At 38.1% G+C, this 20991-nt stretch overlaps 2 protein-coding genes across 2 annotated transcripts in view; both read right to left on the reverse strand.

Annotated features, from left to right (window-relative positions):
- Positions 1 to 442: 442 nt before the first annotated feature.
- Positions 443 to 20991, reverse strand: part of LOC139710886 (retinol dehydrogenase 16-like) — a 33107-nt gene continuing 12558 nt past the window's right edge. The window contains exons 2-5 of the mRNA XM_071622812.1: positions 4259 to 4471; positions 2944 to 3126; positions 1272 to 1409; positions 443 to 897 (exon numbers count right to left, since the gene is read on the reverse strand). Of these exons, the coding sequence (XP_071478913.1) occupies positions 443 to 897; positions 1272 to 1409; positions 2944 to 3126; positions 4259 to 4471 (989 nt within the window). The remainder of the gene's footprint in view (positions 898 to 1271; positions 1410 to 2943; positions 3127 to 4258; positions 4472 to 20991) is intronic.
- Positions 14570 to 15424, reverse strand: LOC139710652 (uncharacterized). The gene has a single exon (XM_071622576.1). It carries the CDS (start codon positions 15422 to 15424, stop codon positions 14570 to 14572), a length of 855 nt encoding a protein of 284 aa, XP_071478677.1.

A 20991-nucleotide genomic window follows, 5' to 3' on the forward strand; every position in this document is an offset into this window, starting at 1 on the left:
TGCTTATCGTTTCATTTTTTTTTTCAATACTCCCGACGCTCCAGAAGTCCCAGGGTATTTGGAGGCACATGCTGGGTATACATCGTATGCTTCATTATACGAACGGATGCTGAGTCAATCCGTGATCACTCTTCTGAACACGATACATTGCTTCGATCCACGGTGTGCCCGAAACGAATCAATCAATGACGACATCGTGTACGCTTGGTTGATCCCTTTCGAGTCCTCCCTCATGGGATTGATACAAACTTAATGATGATGAAAGGAATGCGAAACGCATCAGCGTTGCAGACTGTACATCTTTTTAGACAGCCTTCGTGAGTATCATTTCGACGCGTTACGACGGCGGTCGCACCTTTTGGGGTACAAAATTATGTCACAAAGTACAAGGCCTTCTGTCTTTCTTTCCCTGTCTTCTTCCTCTCTCTTTCTCTCTCTCTCTCTACTCAGAAGGGACATCGGGTACATTAGTGGAACTCGCCCCTTTCGTTGACATCACGTTGAAATTCTCGTTCGCGGCGTCGTCTGCCAACCCGGCGCGCTTTGACTTGCAGTCGTCTGCTAACATTGAAAGACTCCTCGCCGAGATGCTCGTTCCCGCCAAAAACTTCGCCACGGTGTCCGTGACGAAGGTGGGGGCGTGGCTTGTCAGCAGTCCCAGCACGAATGACGTCTTGTCGCAAGCGTAGTGTTCGTGGGGGTTCTTCGCTAACAGCGCGTGCTCGACGGCCCTGCACGGCGCTGATTGGTCGGGGCTGAAATCCGTGCCGTCCTCCCGCTCTACCGTTGCCAAGGCATCTGCGAAATATTGCTCCCCGTAGTCACGTGCCACGAGGTTGTTCAACTCATACTTCATCTGTAGAAATGCCTTCTTCAATCTTCCCTCCTTGTTAAAAGCTGCTGAAAGAAAGATAAAGCACAAGAAAGAGTCACCGTGTATCACAACAATCAATGAAATAACTGTACAGGTTACTATACCGGCACACCTGAAAACATAGTACGTCCTGTGCTTATGAAGTTTATTGTCAATGTTTGACATTTTCTCAGAGAGAAATAATTTTAACCGGGCACATCATTAAAAACGAGTGAGAGCTTTCCCTTACTTCAATGTCATTTTTCCAACGACATTGTTCCAAATCATTTTTTTTTTCTTATTCGTTTTATTTCAGTTTGTCAAGTGTTTGTGAAGAAGAAAATCCTTTGATAAAGCGTTACCTCTGTGGACTCAATGGCTCTAAACTATCAGGTCATTCGTTGTATTGTCTACTCACACGCCCGGTACTCCGATGGTTCAATCACCGAAACGCGGACGGCCCACTTAACGAGCTCCAGCCGCAGCACATCGCTGTACATCAGCAGCGCCGCCTTGGTTGCACAGAACGCGGAGAAACCCGGAGCCGGAAGTCGATCTGTTGGGGGTCGTCGAAATCAAACGAGAGATTCTCGTTATCATAGATGGTTAAAACAATATTAGGCATAAAGTGTGAAGTAATGCTGCGTTGAAGTGTGGTATAAGGTGTGAAAGTCATATACGGAGCTAGACTCATTGACCCTTTAATGGACATTGATCATGAGCCGGAAGAAGGAGAATGTGAGAATAATTATTTCATTTACAAGTGAATAGGAAACCTTGCATCTGTCTATACTAACATCAAGTGCCATGCGAAAAGGACAAGCATACATACAACCTTTTAGTCCTGAAGGAAGAAAAGAGAAGAGTATTGGTGGCTATATCAAGGTGAATTTGTGGAGTTGTTCTGGTCTGCTGGGCTGTACAATATTGTGCTTTCGGTAGTATAATAAGTTCACGTTTTTTAGCCATTTCATAACTATCTGAAATGTGTTACTGAGCAAGATTATACTCTCTCCCCAATGCCTATCACTAACACGGTGCGCATGCGCTCCTGGTGTGAAGTTGAAGGATACATTGTTCTCGTCAACAAGTGTGCACCAAACGAAGAATAAAAAAGTAATGAGCCAGGTTGCTTAAAGTGGTAAACACATTGCAAACAGACCTAAATGTTTTGTCCTGCAGCTATAAATGTTCATGAGTGCCGAAACGAAATCATAATCAAAGGGTATTAATTTCTTAAACTCAAATAGTCCGTTATATCGATCAACCGAATGATTTTCAAGGAAATTTCACTGATTTATTACACCAACTATCTCATTGACCTCAAGTTCATGAGAGTTTCTTTTGCTAAATATACACATTTCACAGAAGCGTTCTGACTAGGAGATGGAGTGACCTTGTTCATATATATTGTATATTTCCCTCTATTCGGGGAGAAATATCTTTGAGGTTATTACAAACCTCTCATTTACCTGCATGGCATCGTGATTCAACCGATTCTTACAGATTTCGTAAGACGCGACAATTCTATCAGGCTGACAGGAAGAGTGATTAAAAATGCAAAATATTAATAGCTTTCATTTTCCTTGTCAGCCAAACAATGTATACAAGCAAGGCTTTTCATACCCAATTAAAGGGATGGTACAGTATTGGTGGAGATGAGAATTGGGCTTTTAACTTTTTGCAAGATACCAAGAAAACACTTATGATATAGTACAGAGCATACCATTTTAAGAGGAATTCAAAGTTTATTTGATGAAAATCGGGTTTGGAATGACTGAAACATTCAAAAACAAAGTAAAACAAAGCGATCGCAATAAAATGTGGGTCCCACACTTTAGAAGAATCGCTCATTTTTGGATATCTCAGCCATTCCAAAACCAATTTTCATCAAATAAACATTGAATTCCTCAGAGAATTACATGCTCCTTCACATTTCATAAGAGGTTTCTCATTGTCTCACCAAATGTTAGAAACCTGAAATTAGGTCTAAACCAAAACTATACAATCCCTTTAAGGCATTGAAAATGACCTTTCACCAGTATCGGAAGAAAAACGCAGGTGCAAAGTTTTTAACCATCTACACTCACCTGATATACCAGTGATGTTCACGATGCGACCACGTGACCTCCGAATGAGCGGAAGTAATGCGCGGGTCACGCGTATTTGACCTTCGACATTGACAGTCCATAATTTCCGGTAGAGGTCAGGCGACATGATTTCCGATTCTGCGTAGTAACAGACCGACACTCCGTTCACTAGACCCCATAGTTCTGCAAGCAAGCAGATGATGAATAAGATGTGATTCCTCACGTTCACATACGCACATCAACACAAACGTTTGAAGGGGATGGCTAGTACTGAGTAACTGATCAGTGGGAATCAGTGGGAATGTTGGGGGATGATTTTTCCCATCCTTGTGGGATTCATTTAAGAGTATATAATATATCTATTGTGTGAAAATCATTTGCTTCAGAATGGTCTCATAATTATTCAAGGAATGTGCCGTTTAATGTTTCCCGATCGCCCCGTCACTGTATAGGCGTGCTAATGGATTCTCAATGATCAGTTACTAGCCATCCCCTTTAACTGTATACACGCTTAAATGAACGAAGAAACAAGAAAGTGATACAGAGAGGGAGAAAAAAACTAAAGGACAGAAAACAAAAGAGACCATAGAATAAATCAATTCAATCAAAATGCGCACGCTGCCTTGTCACAGATGCACTGTGGGATTCCTCGAGAGCATTGTCGCTTCTGGTTGGTTTGCGCGTGTCTCTTAAAACAGTTCCCATGCGATTCAATGCAATCTTCTTTTGCTTTTCTTTCGTTGCTACTTTTTCTTCGGTTAGAATTCAGCTAAAACTAGAGTTTGAAACTTCAACAATTTTTCTGATTTGCGGTCACTATTCCAGAGTCATGGTTCACTACTGCAAGGCTTCAATGTGCCTGCATGGTGACATGATCGAAAGCAAAGAAATCTTCGACAAAAAAAAAAAAAAAAAAATACCCCTGGATGAAGACGGAACGTGACCTGAGTGCATTATGCAGCCCAAACCGGGTGCAAGTTTGTCCCCTGAGCTATTCCATAATGCATCTTAAGCGATGCTCGCCGCAAGGTACCGCTCCAGGTATTGGCGATACAGAGAATTAATACATAATATATTAGCATCTCGAACAACGCATTTAGGACCTACTGTATAAGCATCCAAGCTGTATCGATCGGATGATAAGCTTCCTAACTTGTCCATTGTACGTATAGCCTCTGCTATACATTCAAGTTTTCTTGTCTTTCTTAACCATACAATGTGACCCACACCGTAACTTAAAAGAAACGGAAACTGCCAATGACGTCACAATCCGCAACACGTATTGATAAAGCTCTTTTATGGATGTGATAATCACCTTTCCCATTGAGTCTTTCTCTCAATTCTTCTACGGTACTGGTGACGCGATTGTCGTCGCTCGGGTCCAGAGAAAGGGTCACCAGTCTGTCGGAGCAAGCTTGGGCGAGTTCCTTCTCGGCTTTGGCGTCTTCTGTGAGGAAAGCCGCATAGACGTGGAACCCCAGTGAATCAAGGTGGCGGGCTGCGGCGTGGGCCAAGCCATGTTCACAACCTACACAGCAGCGAGTAGAAATTTAGAAAGGAGAATAATTATGTATAATCGTATCATTCATTACATTTAAATTCATTTCAGGTTACTTTCATAAATTGAGTAAAACTAATTCTAACAAAGCATGAAAGGCATACAAAGTCCAAGACATATGCAATATAACACAAAAATATGCAATACGTACAAAAATCTTGACATTATAGACTGAAAGTGTGGAAGAAGAAGCAAGGGCATATAAGGGTAGAAGAAGCAAATTAAAGCATATTCAGCAACATGTTCCAGATGAATTCCTCATTCCACTCATATCCCACCCGGGAACGCTACGATTTTCGTAAACCTTTGACTTATTCATCTCTAAGATTGCAATCCATACGTTTTACAGGTGTCAAGGAATGGAATTCTGTTGATGGTGACCTTAAACTTAGCACTACATTTTCTAGGTTTAAAGTTCTAAACAGAGTGTATTTAGACAGAAGGTATCCATGACTGACTAGACTTCCTTTCTTCCTCTACCTTTCTTTCTCTCGTCTTTTACTCTCTGTACACTTATGTGTGCGTGTGTGTGTGCGTGTGTGTGCGTGTGTGTTTGTGTGTGTGTGTGTGTGCGTGTCTACCAACAAATTAAGCTAAGGTATGTCCTTGTTTTGATAACAGATGATTTAAGTACATATTATGTGTTATTTCAATTTGGACTACTAAGTAATCTTCTGTTGATGTCACAACAATTGTTGGTTGACTGTGATGTATTCTACCTTTTTTTGTTTGAGGGCTCCAGCCACAAGAACATAACTGACATGCATTTGTTTCTATGTAATGACCTGTAAGTTGTATATTGTTTTATATTTTGCAAAATAAATGAAAGAATGAATGAAAGAATGAAAGGGTCATTGACCTGGTAATGTCAGGGCTGCTCTCGGAAAATAAAAGGAATTGTTTTATGACTGGAAGTGACAAAGAACAAAAAGCAAACAATGCATTGGAATAAATGCACGGAGCTAAATCTACAGATCATTTTCGCAAAGAAAAAATACATATATACATGTGTACATTTATCTATTCACTCTGCAGTTCAATTCTTACTGGCACATTATTTTGACTTTTTAAAGGGTCTGAAGGGAATCTTACGGACCCATTGCAGGAGGGAAAATTATTTGACATTATTTTCATGTCTGAAATATCAAATCCGACGTAATGTTTGTAAAAACAATACGAAAAGCAACAAAGTTACTATTATACAAAACAACTGATGCGCACAGCAAAATTTTCACTGGCAACATTTCCATTTTATCTTCTAATCATCACGACTTCTCGGTCGCGTCTTATCACACTATTTTCAAATGTAAGGAACATATTTTTGCGAAAATACACATCCCACTGTAAGAATCAGTAAAAGAGAATATTTTGAAGAGGTGAAACCTTGTGTGTGTGTGTGTGTGTGTGTGTGTGTGTGTGTGTGTGTGTGTGTGTGTGTGTGTGTGTGTGTGCTATAGAAGATCACTCTGAGGGTATTAACTTGTTTCGTTTTTTGTTTTTGTTGTGTTTTGTGTGTCTTATTAGTTGTATATCATGGACATATAATATGGAATTGGCGGTAGAAACAACAGTAAAAGGGGAAAGGGGAAAACGACAAGAGCGGAAAACACTCTGTATTGTAAAGTCCAAACTTGACGTCATTATTTTGTCATCGCCGTCCTGCTTCGCGCACCTTTGCCCTTCGCTTTTCGTCTCAAAATGGAAATCTGTCCACTAAACTACGTCACAGATGGCGTCATCCCTGTCGAATCTACCGTCCGGGATGGCGATGCGATGTCTATTCTCGTAACGGCGTTAAAACCCTGTCCTACGCAAACTATACCGAGGCATCGCTAATTGGCACCGGGGGGGGGGGGGGGGCAAAAGTGCCGCTGTGTTACATATTATTATGAGGAGAATACACGAAGTGGTAGAGGAGTGTAGAAGGGTAACGGTGTATAACAGACGGTTCTTCTCAGCTACCGGGCTAGCACATGCTGGGACAAAATCGGGAGGGGGCGGTCAGGTTTGCAGACATTGAAAGAAAACGGGTCAAATAATGTAGGACAAACAAAGTGTGCCAAGAGAGTTGACTTTTAGACAGATAGATAGATAGATAGATAGATAGATAAATAAATAAATAAATAAATAAATAAATAGATAGATAGATAGATAGATAGATAGATAGATAGATAGATGGAAAGGTAGATAGATATATACAGTTGAACAAGCAGACAATGCAATTAGACCGATTATAATGATAATTATCTCCACACTATAGTGAAAATCAAGAGAACAATTAAGATAACAGGATGGTGGTGAAAGTGAATGTTACCATCGTTACTGTCCGGATTGTGATGGCAAAAAGCTCACATATGAGGACAACATTAATAACAGTTATAAATAGGAGGGGGATGATGATAATGATGATGACTATAATGAGAACGGTATACCGATTATTACGAGCGCATTGGCGGTGATGACGGCGACGATTTTTTTTTTACTTGTTTGTTTGTCCTTTGTTGTTACTGCATGTTCTTTGTATCTGTACTATTTTATTTTGTTTTGTTTTGTCTTTAACGCTGTGTTGTTCGGCAAAACTTCTATTTGGCTTTGCCGATTATGATTACGAGAACGCAGACATCATACCGAATGTTGTCGAAGTGATGGCAGCGAAGGCAAACATTGTATCATACCGAGCAAACAGGATAAATGCAGAGAAAGGGGGAAAGGCGAGGGAGCATTGACTATGGTAATGTACACGGGAGCCTTCTCCGTTTCGCTCCAGCGAATGCACGAGAAACCCTACGCCGTCGAAGAGTGGCTGATACGGCCGAAAAGCCGGTCGACAAGGGAACTGATTCCCCGTCGGCCCTCGACTGATGGTGTGACTGCAGCCTGAAAATTACAGTCTGCGACTCCCAAAGAAAACAACTTCTTGCAAAAAAAAAAAAAAAAAAAAAAATGACTGCACTACCAGGAATAAAATTGCGTGGTTATATTGTGCAACATTATCCAATTAAATTCCACGAAATGTTTTTTTTTATTTGTGTATAACAAAGACATTCAATTTGGTATTGCGTATATGTTATAACAATATCGCTCATAGATCGCTCACATGTTGAGAGCTCTACATAGCTTTCGTTCAACTTTTATAGCTTTCATTGCTAGTTGTAGGTAGGCATTAATTTTTCAATTCAATTCAATCATAGTTTATTTCCAATCAACGAAAATCAAAAACATAGTACAATGTATACATGTCATTAACTGATATTGTTCAAACGCTTGCAAAAGATTCATGTAATATACGAGACAAATTATAGAACAACATATATGTACAATAATAAAGAGGAACACTGTACAAATACTACGTGGGCGAGCGGAAAGTAAATTCGATCATGGAAAATAGTGATCCACTAAAAAGCAAAGCTTGTCGGACGTGGATCGCTAGATAAATAATGAGTGAATGATATACTATTCTATAACAATATACATGTAGTTATTTTGAGATACACAGGTCGGGAAAAAAAATATAGAATACCAATGCTATAGTGCCCGGACACTGTTCATTGAACCACATGTACCGGGAAAATAAGACAAGGACAATACATTCGTACACACATTCAATTACCCACACGCATATACACTGTTGGACGCGAGACAGTACCGAGAGGAGAGAAGACGGTAACAATACAAGTCTACGAAGAACAATAGACAGGAAAGGAAAAGGAGAGAAGAAAGAAGAGAGGTCTGCACACAGAACACGCCAAGTGCTGCGACATCAGGACAGGTGAAAGCTCAAGCATAAATTATAGCAATTTAAATTATCTAAGATTATAAGTAGAAAGTAAATGTTTTCTGAGTTTATATTTAAATGTGACAAATTTGGGGGAATCTTTTAAACTATTATCTAAATTATTCCAAAGTCTGGGTCCAGTATAAAGAAATGTATTTTGGGCATGTGCGGTTCTCATTAACGGAAGATGGAATTCGTCGGATCGTCGCGTGGGATAGTTATGAACATGACTGTTTCGATGAAATAAATCGTGGAATATTTTAGGTAAAAAGGTACTGTTGTAATTAAACATAAACTGACCAAGTTGAAACACATACAAATCATTTACTTTTAATATTTTATGGTCAGAAAACAAAGCATCTGTATGTTCTCGGGTATGTAAATTAAAAACAATTCTAAGCGCTTTCTTTTGCAATAAAAGAAGTTTATCAAGTAACATCTGGTATGTATTACCCCAAGCAAGAATCCCGTAGTTTAAATAAGGGAGTATCAAACTAGAATAAAGAGTTAATAATGCAGATGAAGGAAGATAATATTTTAATCTATTCATTACGCCAATGTTACGTGAAATAATTTTACATATGTTATCAATATGATTCCTCCATGAAAGCTTGTTATCAACGCAAACACCAAGAAATTTAAAAGAAGAAACTTCTTCTAAGGGAGTAGTATCAAATGTTATATTGCCTGGGAGGCTATCTAAAGAATTACTAAAAAGCATAACTTTTGTTTTTTGAATATTTAATGACAATTTGTTTGCGTATATCCATTGTATGACCTTTATCAATTCTTCATTGACTGTTCTTATTAAGATATTTGGGTCAGGGTGGGAAAAAAAAGATTAGAGTCATCCGCGAATAATATGAATGATAGTTTCTCCGAGGATCTATGAAAATCATTAATATAAATAATGAATAGCAATGGGCCTAATAAACTCCCTTGTGGAACACCACATGCAATTGTTTTACTTTGAGAGTCAAAGCCGTTGACATGTACAAATTGGGATCTTTCTGATAGGTAACTCGTGAACCACTCCAAGGCCTTTCCACGTATTCCATAATGAGACAGTTTGGCGAGAAGTATTCCGTGGTTAATCGTGTCAAAGGCCTTGGAGAAGTCCAAGAAGATACCTATTGTGTGTGAACGTGTGTCGAGTGCGTGTGTGACTTTGTCGATGAGGGCAAGTAGTGCGTGTGTTGTGCTGTGATTTTCCCTGAATCCAAATTGAAAGTTTGAAAATATGTCGCAGGTTTTAAGAAAACGTACTGTCCTGGTGTAGACTATTCTTTCAAGAATCTTAGAAATAGAAGATAATAAAGATATGGGTCTATAGTTATTGACATCATCCTTCTCCCCTTTCTTATAAATAGGAATTACTTTCGCAATTTTCATGCTATTTGGCACATGGCCAGTTGCAAGCGATGAGTTGATAATATGTACTAAGGGATCCACTATTTGAGGAATTATGTTTTTTATCAAATAGTTGTCAATTCCGTCGTGGCCAGGACTTTTACCTTCTTTCAAATTGGCAACAATCTTTATTATTTCTTCTTTATATGTTGGGTCAAGAAATATAGTTTTAGAGTTAGGTGTATCTAAAAAATCACTAAAAGATTTACTAGAAAGAGGAATATTTTGAGAAAGATTTTTTCCAATTGAAGAAAAGAAGTCATTAAAAATTTCAGCCATGCCAGCGGGAGTGTTGCTGGAGGCATTGCCCCACCGAACTTCAGAAATATTAGATGAATTGTTAGGTGTATTCATAGCATTCTTTAATGTTTTCCATGTGTTTTTAATGTCATTTTTATATTTGCTTATCTGATTAACATAAAAAAATTTCTTCTGCGTACGCAATAATTTGATGAGTGTGTTTTTGTATGAAACATATTTTTTCTTATTTTTTTCAGTGGGATTACATCTATATTTATAAAACAAATTATTTTTCCTATTTATAGATCGTAATATAGACTGGGTTATCCACGGGAGTCTTGGAATTTGCTTATATCTATTTTTTATGTTACGCAGGGGAATATGGTTATCGATTTCGGAGGTAAGAGTAGATATGAAATAATCATAAGACAAATTGACATCGGTAGTGTTGTATACAGAAGACCAATCGAGTTCTTTTAAACTGTTTTGGAGACTTGTAAGATTATCTGCAGTAATCTTACGACGCTTATGATAATTATTTTGTTTATTCAGTTTAATTGGAACCTGAGCAAATATAGGAAAATGGTCAGTGATGTCTGAGAGGACGATACCAGACTCAGGAAGTGGAAGAACATTACAAAAAATGTTATCTATGAGGGTAGCCGATTGGCTGGTGACACGGGTAGGCTTGGAAATTAATGGTAAAAACGAAGCAGACATTAATGTTTCTATAAATTCTTTTGAACTGTTTTGGGAGTTACATTTCATGAGATCGATATTAAAATCGCCCATCAGAAATGTATCTTTAATAGATATCATGGGATTTTGTACTAAATCCTGCAAAACTGTCAAAAAATCATTCAAATTCGACCGAGGGGGCCTGTAAATTACACCAATCATAATGTTTTTTCCATGTGGATTTATCAATTCAATAAAAAGGGATTCGAGTACATCGCTCATAACACTAATCTCCTCATGTATAATATATTTAAATTTTTTCGAGATGTACAAACCAACTCCTCCACCAACTCTCTCATTTCTATTTCTAAATACAAATTCGAATCCAGGTAAAGAAAATAAATGACTGATATTAGAGTTCAACCATGTTTCTGTTAGCCCTATGATGGAGCAAGATTTATGATCTGGGTTTTCTAAGAGTAAGCGCAACTTATCAAAATTTTTATTGATACTGCGTATGTTAAAGTGAGCTAACAAAAATGTTTCATCAACTGTATTCGTGATCCGATTTTTATACTGATTTTCGGTCAAATAAACACACGATGGACTCTGGACTGGATCATTTGAGTCAGAGTTATATTCAAATTCTTGTGCTGAGGTATTGTATTTATCGGATATGTAATCTTCATATAAACTGGAGATCATATTTGCATGATCAGATTCAAAGTGCCTTACTGTGTTATAGAATTCATCATTATTCAAGGAATTAAAAGCAAAATTTATTGTGTCAGCCATGGGTTAGAATATAAAACATTCGGGAATTAATAACTGGCCTCCCGCCTGGTCCTAACTCAGCAGCTACGTGGGGATATGCAGACCTAAAAGAAGAAAGGAAACCGAAATGCGTACAGAGAAACATGAAACACAGACAAAACAAGGAAACGAACATGAACACAGATGACACAGAATCAACATCGCTGCGGATGGTACACAAGGCCATGCATGGGCTCGTATACAATACCTAACATAAACTTATTTAACAAACAAAGACGTGTGCTACACGTACTAGGCAGCGTCCACGAGCATATTAAACTTCTCGACCACTTAATGACAAAATAAGGAACCAGTTATTGTTGTGGGTTTTTTTGGTAGTCGGATCGCCTATCCAAAATAACTAATTCTTATACCATTGGGATTTATAATCAGTACGAACAATTATATCAAAGTAATGCAAAAACACATACACACAAAAATGCAATTCCATTGTTATTGTTAAAATTTTCATCAAACTGGTATGCAAATACAAACAAAATTGCCCAAAATACGAGTACACAATGTGTAAATACATAAAATAATAGATAGCCCAATCTGTCTCACTGAGTGAGTACCCTTGATAAAAGAGCGAGGGAGGGAGGGAGAGAGAGAGAGAGAGAGAGAAAGAAAAAAGTGAGTGAGAGGGGGAATGAAAAGAGAATCTAGACAACAAATCTTGACGAACTGAACAAAACGGCTATGCAATTAACTTATAACATTCGTGGGTATACATGTGTCTACAGGTGTGTGTGTGCATAAGAAGGGAAAAGCAAAGCCGAGAATAGATGAAAAAATAAAGGCGTGTTGTCACCTGGGAAAAATGTTTGCACAATTATTACGTCATTACACTCTTGCATAAAAATAACGTTCTGACAACAGAACGCCTCCCAATCTCCAGTTATTTTAAATATGTTATAACTTTGAATTTTAAATAACTAATACATTAAGACAACCAACGGCAGTCAAGGGGCCAACATCACCTGATATGATACAATAAATTGCCATAACTATCCATGAGTATAAACAGCACCTATAAACAAGCCCAAGTAGTACAGCAACGAAGGTTGCTGGGCGACGGTGTCCCAAAACAGGTGATCCGTGTCCCTCCCCCCCCCCCCCCCCTCCAGCTACCGCAAGTTCATAATAACAACATTCCAGAATTATAACAAATTTTGTCAAACATTACTTCTTTAGAGTTAGACGGATGAATATTTTCCGGCGGTGTACAAGTAACAAACACAACATAGGACAAATTACTGAGACAGCTTCGTGTAGCACAGCTTTAAATCAATCTTATCGTATTACATTATACTAACAAACATTTTATCTTTGTTAAGTATAATTATATATAAGAATGATTATATGAGTTAACTTTCCCCGGAACTGTTACCAAAAACAAAACATAAAATGATAATTCTGATTACCGAGAAACTATTACAAATACAAACATGTATTTAAACCTGGTTGGTACTGGAAAAGGGGGGCTCGTACAACAATTACATATATATCTTAATTTGTGATCAACTTTATCCATTACACAATCAAACAAATGGGGTTTATGTAGATCGTTTTCCTATTCCCTTTCTTCCTTATCATCTGATTATTTTTTTGTCAATACTGGGTTTGATCTGAAGGTCATACATGAGAATCAGCATTCCACACAAAAAATAAAGAACTTGATGTCAACATGGACATACATTGTGGAATAGATATTATGAATAAATGCGTACTGTATGTATTACTTTGTCTTGACTAGAAAATGGAAATGAAAAGGGAAAAAGAAAAAAAACTTCATATTATGCATATTATGCTTGGAGAATTTTCACACACATACGAAAACAAAATGTATTAAACTTTGAAGTCAGCTTTAACACAGGTTTCAGTCATTTTAACAAATAAAAGGATTTTTCTTTCTTCATTCTCCTCTTCCTTGTTTATTACAAAATCGAAATAATTCAAAGAAGAAAAGGTGTGAAATGATGTCACGCAGCAAATAACCTGCTTTAAGTTTACTTTCACTATAGACCTATTTCATGATACAATTGTAAGTATAACAGGTAAGGTAAAAGCTAAATCCAATTTACCTTCATCTCCTCCTTCTCCTCATTGCTTCTTTTTTTTTTTTTTTTGGTGCAATTAAGAGTGGGTCTGTGAAGGCTTAACTTATCTAATCAATGAAGAAAGGATATACACGGAGAAGTATAAAGTCATTGCTGTGTATAGACAGCACTGATATACAATATTCACAATCAGTATAAAAGGTTAGTATATACAAATATTTTTTGTTCTTCTTTCTTTTTCATTACTAAATGGAAATGAGGAGAAAATAAAACAAATAATCAAATTTTCTATCATATCACCGTATTTTGTACTAGGGAAAACGACAACAAAAAACCTTAAAAAGCAACAGAATACCAACATTCATTTCTTCAACCTTTTACTTTCATTATACCCTTCTCCTCATCCTCCTCCTCTCTCTCCTCATTGTCTTCTTGTGAAAATAAAATAGGAAAGTGAAGGCTTTACTTGTTCAATCAGTGAGGAAATAATGTACAAGAAGAAATGGTCACTACTGTGTATAAGCAGCATTGATCTGCAATTCATTGTCATTATAAGAGGTAAGTATGAATACATTTTTTCCATGCTGCTTTCTTCTTTTTTTTTTATTCAAAGATGGAGATGAGGAGAACAATAAAAAAGAAAACCAGAGCTTCCTTTATATGTATGCATTGGAGCAAAATTAGCTGAAAACATACAAACTTGTAACAAATAGCCCTATTTATGGTCAGCCGTGGCATACACTTCGTAAAAATCGGTCTAACAGGTAAGAACTCATTATATTTTCATCGTGTTCTTACAAAATTGTCCTTTGTGCCAGAAAAGGAAAAGAAAAGAAAAAAAAACACTATTTAGGACAAAATTTAGTGAACAATGTTTGTTCTATATTACTTCAAACTGTCTAGTTTGACAATTTGTTTCAATTTTCAAAATTGTATTGGTAATATTATAGCATGTTTCATTATCAATGTCAGTATTACTTTGAAAGATATAGATAGAAGAGTGTTACCTGGAGCAGATGGCATGTCACAAGCCGAAAAACACCGTTGATCTGATATGATATGGAAATGAAGTAAGAACAGAATGAAGTGCAGCTATTCCTTATAAGCTTGCCAGGCGGTGGTATTTTTCGCTTTGCTGAACAAGACCACTTTAGTTCCAACAAGGGTTATTTTTGTGGAGAGGTTCTCGTCCTTCCTCATCTTGTACGCCTTGGCTGCAAGTACGCTTCGCTTGGCCTTCAGGGCGGGGGGTAGATCGGTGCGGACAGAAATCCTTGGACCTCGCGTTTGAGCTCCATCGTCGGGTGTTCCGCGACGAGTAGTTCTTCCTTCGTAGGTAGCAAGAACGCGATTTCGCTCATACATGTACACAAATTTTGCAATTATGGGCTGGGGTGAACTGGTAGCTGCGTTCCTCTGGGGAAGGCGATGGGCATTAACAAGTGCGATAGACGCAGACTCCTCTTGCGACAGACCAAGGGTTACAAAAGCACCACGTAGAACTGCATATACATCCTCGTTGGGGGCTTGATGAAGGCCGTAGAAAAGGAGATTTCCTTTACGCTGGTATATTTCAGACAGCGTAAGCTTCTCCTTCAGAGCGTCGATTTCCTCCTTTAACTTAGCTTCTATTTCCGGCAATTTCCCTTTCTCCAGATCAAGTACCCGGGCCGAGTTGTCAGCGACAGCTGACTCTAGGTCTAGCATTCGCTTCTTCATACTCGCCAAATCTGTGTGAATATCTTCCAGTTTAGCGCAAACCTTACTTGAGAAGGCGTTCAATGACTTCTGAAGATCAGCGAGTGTGGGTTGGGGGTCCCCGCCAGAGGTTCCCGCGTGTGATGAGGCATCATCCGGTAAATCAGGGCGTTGGGTGGAACTTGCACTGGCGCCGCGTTGCGTAGGTCCGGGCATGGTTTTCTTCCTTAATTCATAGGTGTTAGGCATGGAGAAATGATACACGACGTCGATATTCCAAGAGACAAGTTATTCAAGTCAATATCCAGAAGATCCTGCAGCTTGTCAGGTTGTTCCAAAATGAAAATTTTGTGTAAGTTTGGTAGTGGTATCGAGAGTTTAAAAATGGCGCCTCACTCCATCCGCCGCGTCACTTGTATGTTAAGTCTTAATGCAACGAAGAGTCGCACTACCACTGTACCAAATTGTGTAACTCCAGCGGACATAACTTGTCATTATTTTTCTTCGAAACCCTACAGAAGTGTCTTGAGGCAAGAATCACATCATAGTGTGATACAAAAACGGACGTGATGCAAATCAAAGTCTCTTAACTTTGAATTAGCACGTAAATATCATACAAAACAAGCATACCTATAAATATTTTTCAAGTTGATCGAAATGTAGCGACTTTCTTCGGTGCTTCTTATAATTTGTTTGTATCAATAATCCATTGAATCAGCCTACACGTCTCATGCAACCTGTACCCTGAGGACACGGAAGACACTAAGGTCATTGTTGTTTCAAAGCTCCGTGCCTTCACATCATTATGCCGATTGTATTTGCTTGGCCGACGAGCGTTCCGGCTCATGCAAGTCGTGCATTTGCAAAAAGGTGAACGTCGGCCCAGCCAAAGAGCTGTGTAAGTAGAAAGAAGTCAGGGATGACTTTCACGCCGTATGGCATGAATAATGTGGACCCGCCAGTTCGGCGCACGAAGAGAACGGTGTACGCCGCGCGTGAAATGTCAAACGGCCAACTACTGTACATCGCTCGCATAATCACGACAAGAGAATGAGAGTAATAAGCAAGGAACGCGGGAGAAGGGGCAAAGACGTGACAAATATCTAGTCTTGAAAGACAGCCGTGATCATGAATGAAAAATGTTCTTCATAATTAGATCATAGACTAGTAAGCACGCGAGTAGTCTAATTTAACTACGTACGATACGCGAACTCTAATCATGGACCATGCTCTAATGGACTTGCAGAAGTCAGTAAATTGAAGTCAAGTGTTGGGAGAGCAATACAGATCTGTCTGAGGTAACGAAATGGAAGCAACTCTTTATGAAACAACGTTAAAGATCATCTTGGAAAACAGTGGAACAAAGATTCGAAATAACCGCGTACGATTATAGCAGACAGCAAAACGTGTATGGAGTATCCCTACATATCCCTACATGGGATTACAAGAATCGTGCTCGAACATTATTTTTAGCGGCGCCGTGATGACAATGGAATTTTATTGTAATTGGGCTTCAAATGGTAAATGTTGTGAATTGAACTATGCCCGCATGGTGATGTGTTCATGTTACTGTCTCGTCGCGGCTTTGCATAATCTCATGGAGCTTATACAATTAGTCTTTTTCCAGGCACTCCTTTATTTGACGTTGGATTTGGTAATCCCTTGAACATTCAACTTATCGCCTATATTGACAAGGTCATATTGACAGTGGCATGTTCATGTGCTGACGTAATTTCAGTCTCGTCCTGGCTTTGCATATAACAGTACGATGCTGTAAATGTTAGTGTGTTTTCCAGCCCGTAAATAGTAGTTACCATGGCGATGCGCGGTAACGGCGCCACTGGCAGACATTAAAATTCGCGGGATCCAGATAACCTGACACCAGACATTATCATGTAATGACAATTGTATTTAGGTGATCCGAGTATCCTCTCGGATCACCTATTGTATCTGTACGGATTCTTTCTTCTTCTTCTTTAGGTGATCCGAGTATCCTCTCGGATCACCTTCTGTATCTGTACGGATTCTTTGTTTTTCTTCTTCTTCTTTATTTCTCCTCAAAAGTTGTGCAGAGGTTAGCTCACAAAGTGCATTGCCTCTCAATGTCAGACTTATACCATATATGTATCATGTCGCAAAGACGACAGCGCAAGTAAAATCATAGTGATCAGTCGACCGTGACGTCACTATGACGTCATTATATGAAAACACATTCTCAATCATATCTCATTAATGGAATGAAATTTTTCAATGAAATTTACGTCACATATATTTCAAGTTATGCGCATTCTACTCATGTTCTGAAAATTCATTTTTTATCTCAAAACGCGCGCGTACGCGCGCGTTGAAATATTTGTATGCTCAAATCGAGCTCAAATTTTTTTTGCACACGTTTCAGACCATTTGGAGCATTTTTTGAAAAATTGAAAAAATTGGACGGACGCGTACGCGCGCGCACATATTCGCACGCACAGCTAATATGAAATAGAAATTTTCAATTTTTTTACACGGATCGGATGTCCAAAATGTCAAGGAATATTTCTACCAAGTTTCAAGTCGATCCGACTCAATATGACGTCATACGGGCCCGTCAAATTCAAAATTCCGCGCGTGCGTCAATGAGGATACACAGTGCAACTATGCTAAAAAACCGCCAATTTTAAATCGGATTTTACTCGTCAGGATGGACGGTGACCCCCCATTTTCTTTACATATTCTGAAAGTTGATGAGTTGTAAATGTCATTTCATGGGCTGGCAAAGCTAACAAAATGATTAAAAGATATCAAATTTCTTAATAAAGAAAAAAAAGTAAATTTTCAAAATGACGTCATCAAATTTCAAGTTTACTCGAGCGTATCTCACTTATCCTTTCCCAATTTTCACCCAAATTTCAATATGTTGTAGGTTATGGAATACTCTTTCATTTATGTAATTACATAATTTTGATTCGATGACGACATTACCTCGAAAAAATGGATTGAAAGTAACCTTGTCAAATTCGACCAGTTTACGTGTAATCTCTATGGGAGTGCAATTTTTATGGAAATGAAAATTGACATGACTATCTTTATCGAGCACTAGCTCACTTATGCTTCGGTGAATTTCTCTAAGATTTTAATATGTTGTAGCTGAGACGTAGGGCTATCGTAAGTCTGCCCATTGTTTTTTCATACATTGTCGGGATCACGTGAAAAAACTTGGTTGAAATTAAAGTTTATCTTCGATGTATTGAAATATTTCTTTCTTTTTGCAACTTTATGTGCAATAAATCAAGAAAAACATACCCTATCACCACCATATTTTGCACATCTTTAGTTCATGTCACGAACATTATTTCATAAAATAACAAGTACTTGATCAGACGCCATCTTGGGTATGTAAATTAGGGTCAAAGGTCATAGATGTTTCATCCTGTATCTTGGTGAATACAGGTCGTATGTTTCCCATATTTTGCACACGTAAAGACCATGTTACAGGGATCATTTCATAAAATAACCACTTTTTGCTCAGATGCCATCTTGTCTGTGCAAATTGAGGTCAAAGGTCATATGTACTTCTTTTTCTATGTTCGCTATGACGTGTTATCTCTATGGGAGGGAATTTTTTAGATGTGAAAATTGACATGACTCTCTTTATCGAGCACTATCTTACTTATGCTGCAGTGAATTTCTCTCAGATTTTAATATGTTGTAGCTGAGACTTTGCAGTATCAGGACTCGAATCACTGACTAAAAAAAAATCGGATCACCTTAATTTGTCAGTGATGACAAATTACAATCTCTAGTCTTCTTCTTCTTCTTCTTTCTTTATTTCTCCCCAAAAGTTGTGCAGAGGTTAGCTCAGAAAGTACTATGCCTATCAAGTTCAAACTTATACCATGTATGTATCGTGTCCCAAAGACGGCAATCGAACTAAAATCAAAGTGATCAGTCGACCGTGACGTCACTATGACGTCATTATATGAAAACACATTCTCAATCATATCTCATTAATGAAATGAAGTTTTTCAATGAAATTCACCTCACATTTATTTCAAGTTATGCGCATTCTACTCATATTCTCAAAATTCACATTTTCTCTTTTTACGTGCGCGTACGCGCGCGTTGAAATATTTGTATGCTCAAATCGAGCTCAAATTTTTTTTGCACACGTTTCAGACCATTTGGAGCATTTTTTGAAAAATTGAAAAAATCGGACGGACGCGTACGCGCGCGCGCATATACGCACGCACAGCTCATATGCAATAGAAATTTTCAGTTTTTTCACACGGATCGGATGTCCACAATGTCAAGGAATATTTATATCAAGTTTCAAGTCGATCCGACTCAATATGACATCATACGGGCCCGTCAAATTCAAAATTCCGCGCGTGCGTCAATGGGGATACACTGTGCAACTATGCCAAAAAACCGCCAATTTTAAATCGGATTTTACTCGTCAGGATGGACGATGACCCCCCATTTTCTTGACATATTCTAAAAGCTGATGAGTTGTACATGTCATTTCATGGGTTGGCGATACTGAAAAAATGATTAAAAGATATCAAATTTCTTAATAAAGTAAACAAAGTAAATTTTCCAAATGACGTCATCAAATTTCAAATTCACTCGAGCGTATCTCACTTAAATTTCGCCAATTTTCACCCAGATTTCAGTATGTTGTAGCTTATGAAATGTTCTTTCATCAATGTGATAACAACATTTTGATTGGATAACGTCATCACCTCGTAAAAATGGATTGAAAGTATCCTTGTAAAATTTCACCAGTTTACGTGTTATCTCTATGGGAGTGCAGTTTTTCTGGCAGTGAAAATTGACATGACTCTCTTTTTCGAGCACTAGCTCACTTATGCTTCGGTGAATTTCTCCCAGATTTTAGTATGTTGTAGCTGAGACTTTGGGCTATCGTAATTGTGCCCTCCATTTTTTCATACAACGTTGGTATCACATCGAAAAACTTGGTTGAAAAATTGCATGTGGCTTCGATGCAGCGTCATTTTGCTTAATACACAGGGCCTATGGAGCATGAAATAGGTCATTGCATAGCGCATCCGACTCGTAATCCTAAGGTCCCTGGTTCGATGCTCACCCCTGCCAGTTTTTTTTTTTTTTGAACACTTTTTTCCTTTTTTTTCTTTAGTTAGTCTTAATCTCCTTTCCTAACTTTATCTTTTTCTGATTTTTTCATGCTTCTCCTTCAAATTTCTATAAAAATAACATAATTTTTTCTTTATTTTTCTTTCTTTCTACTACTTTCTGTGCAATAGATGAACAACAACAATGGCTATTAATTCCATATTTTGCACATGTTTTGTTCATGTCACGTACATTATTTCATAAAATAACAATTACTTGATCGGACACCATCTTGGGTATGTAAATTAGGGTCAAAGGTTATAAATGTTTTATCCTGTATCTTGGTGAATACATGTCCTATCTCTCCCATATTTTGCACACACAAAGACCATGTTACAAGAATCATTTCACAAAATAACCACTTTTTGCTCAGATGCCATCATGTCTGTGCAAAGTGGGGTCAAAGGTCATATATTCTTTCTGTATCTTCATTATGACGTGTTATCTCTATGGGAGTGCAGTTTTTCTGCGAATGAAGCTATGACAATCTTTTTCGAGCAATAGCTCACTTATGCTTCGGTGAATTTCTCCCAGATCTTAATATGTTGTAGCTGAGACTTTGGGCTATTGTATTTTACCCTTCGTTTTTTCATACGATGTCGGGATCACGTTAAAAAACGTGGTTGAATTTAAAGCTTATCTTCAATGTATTGAGATGTTTCTTTTCTTTCTGCAACTTT

The sequence above is a fragment of the Diadema antillarum genome, unplaced genomic scaffold (genome assembly GCF_040938485.1).
Source record: "Diadema antillarum isolate AM-2024a unplaced genomic scaffold, OU_Dant_1.0 scf00000039, whole genome shotgun sequence".
NCBI classification, from domain to species: Eukaryota; Metazoa; Echinodermata; class Echinoidea; order Diadematoida; family Diadematidae; genus Diadema; species Diadema antillarum.

Coding starts and splice junctions, on each gene's coding strand:
- LOC139710652 (XM_071622576.1), bottom strand. CDS start 15,424: ATGCCTAACACCTATGAATTAAGGAAGAAAACCATGCCCGGACCTACG.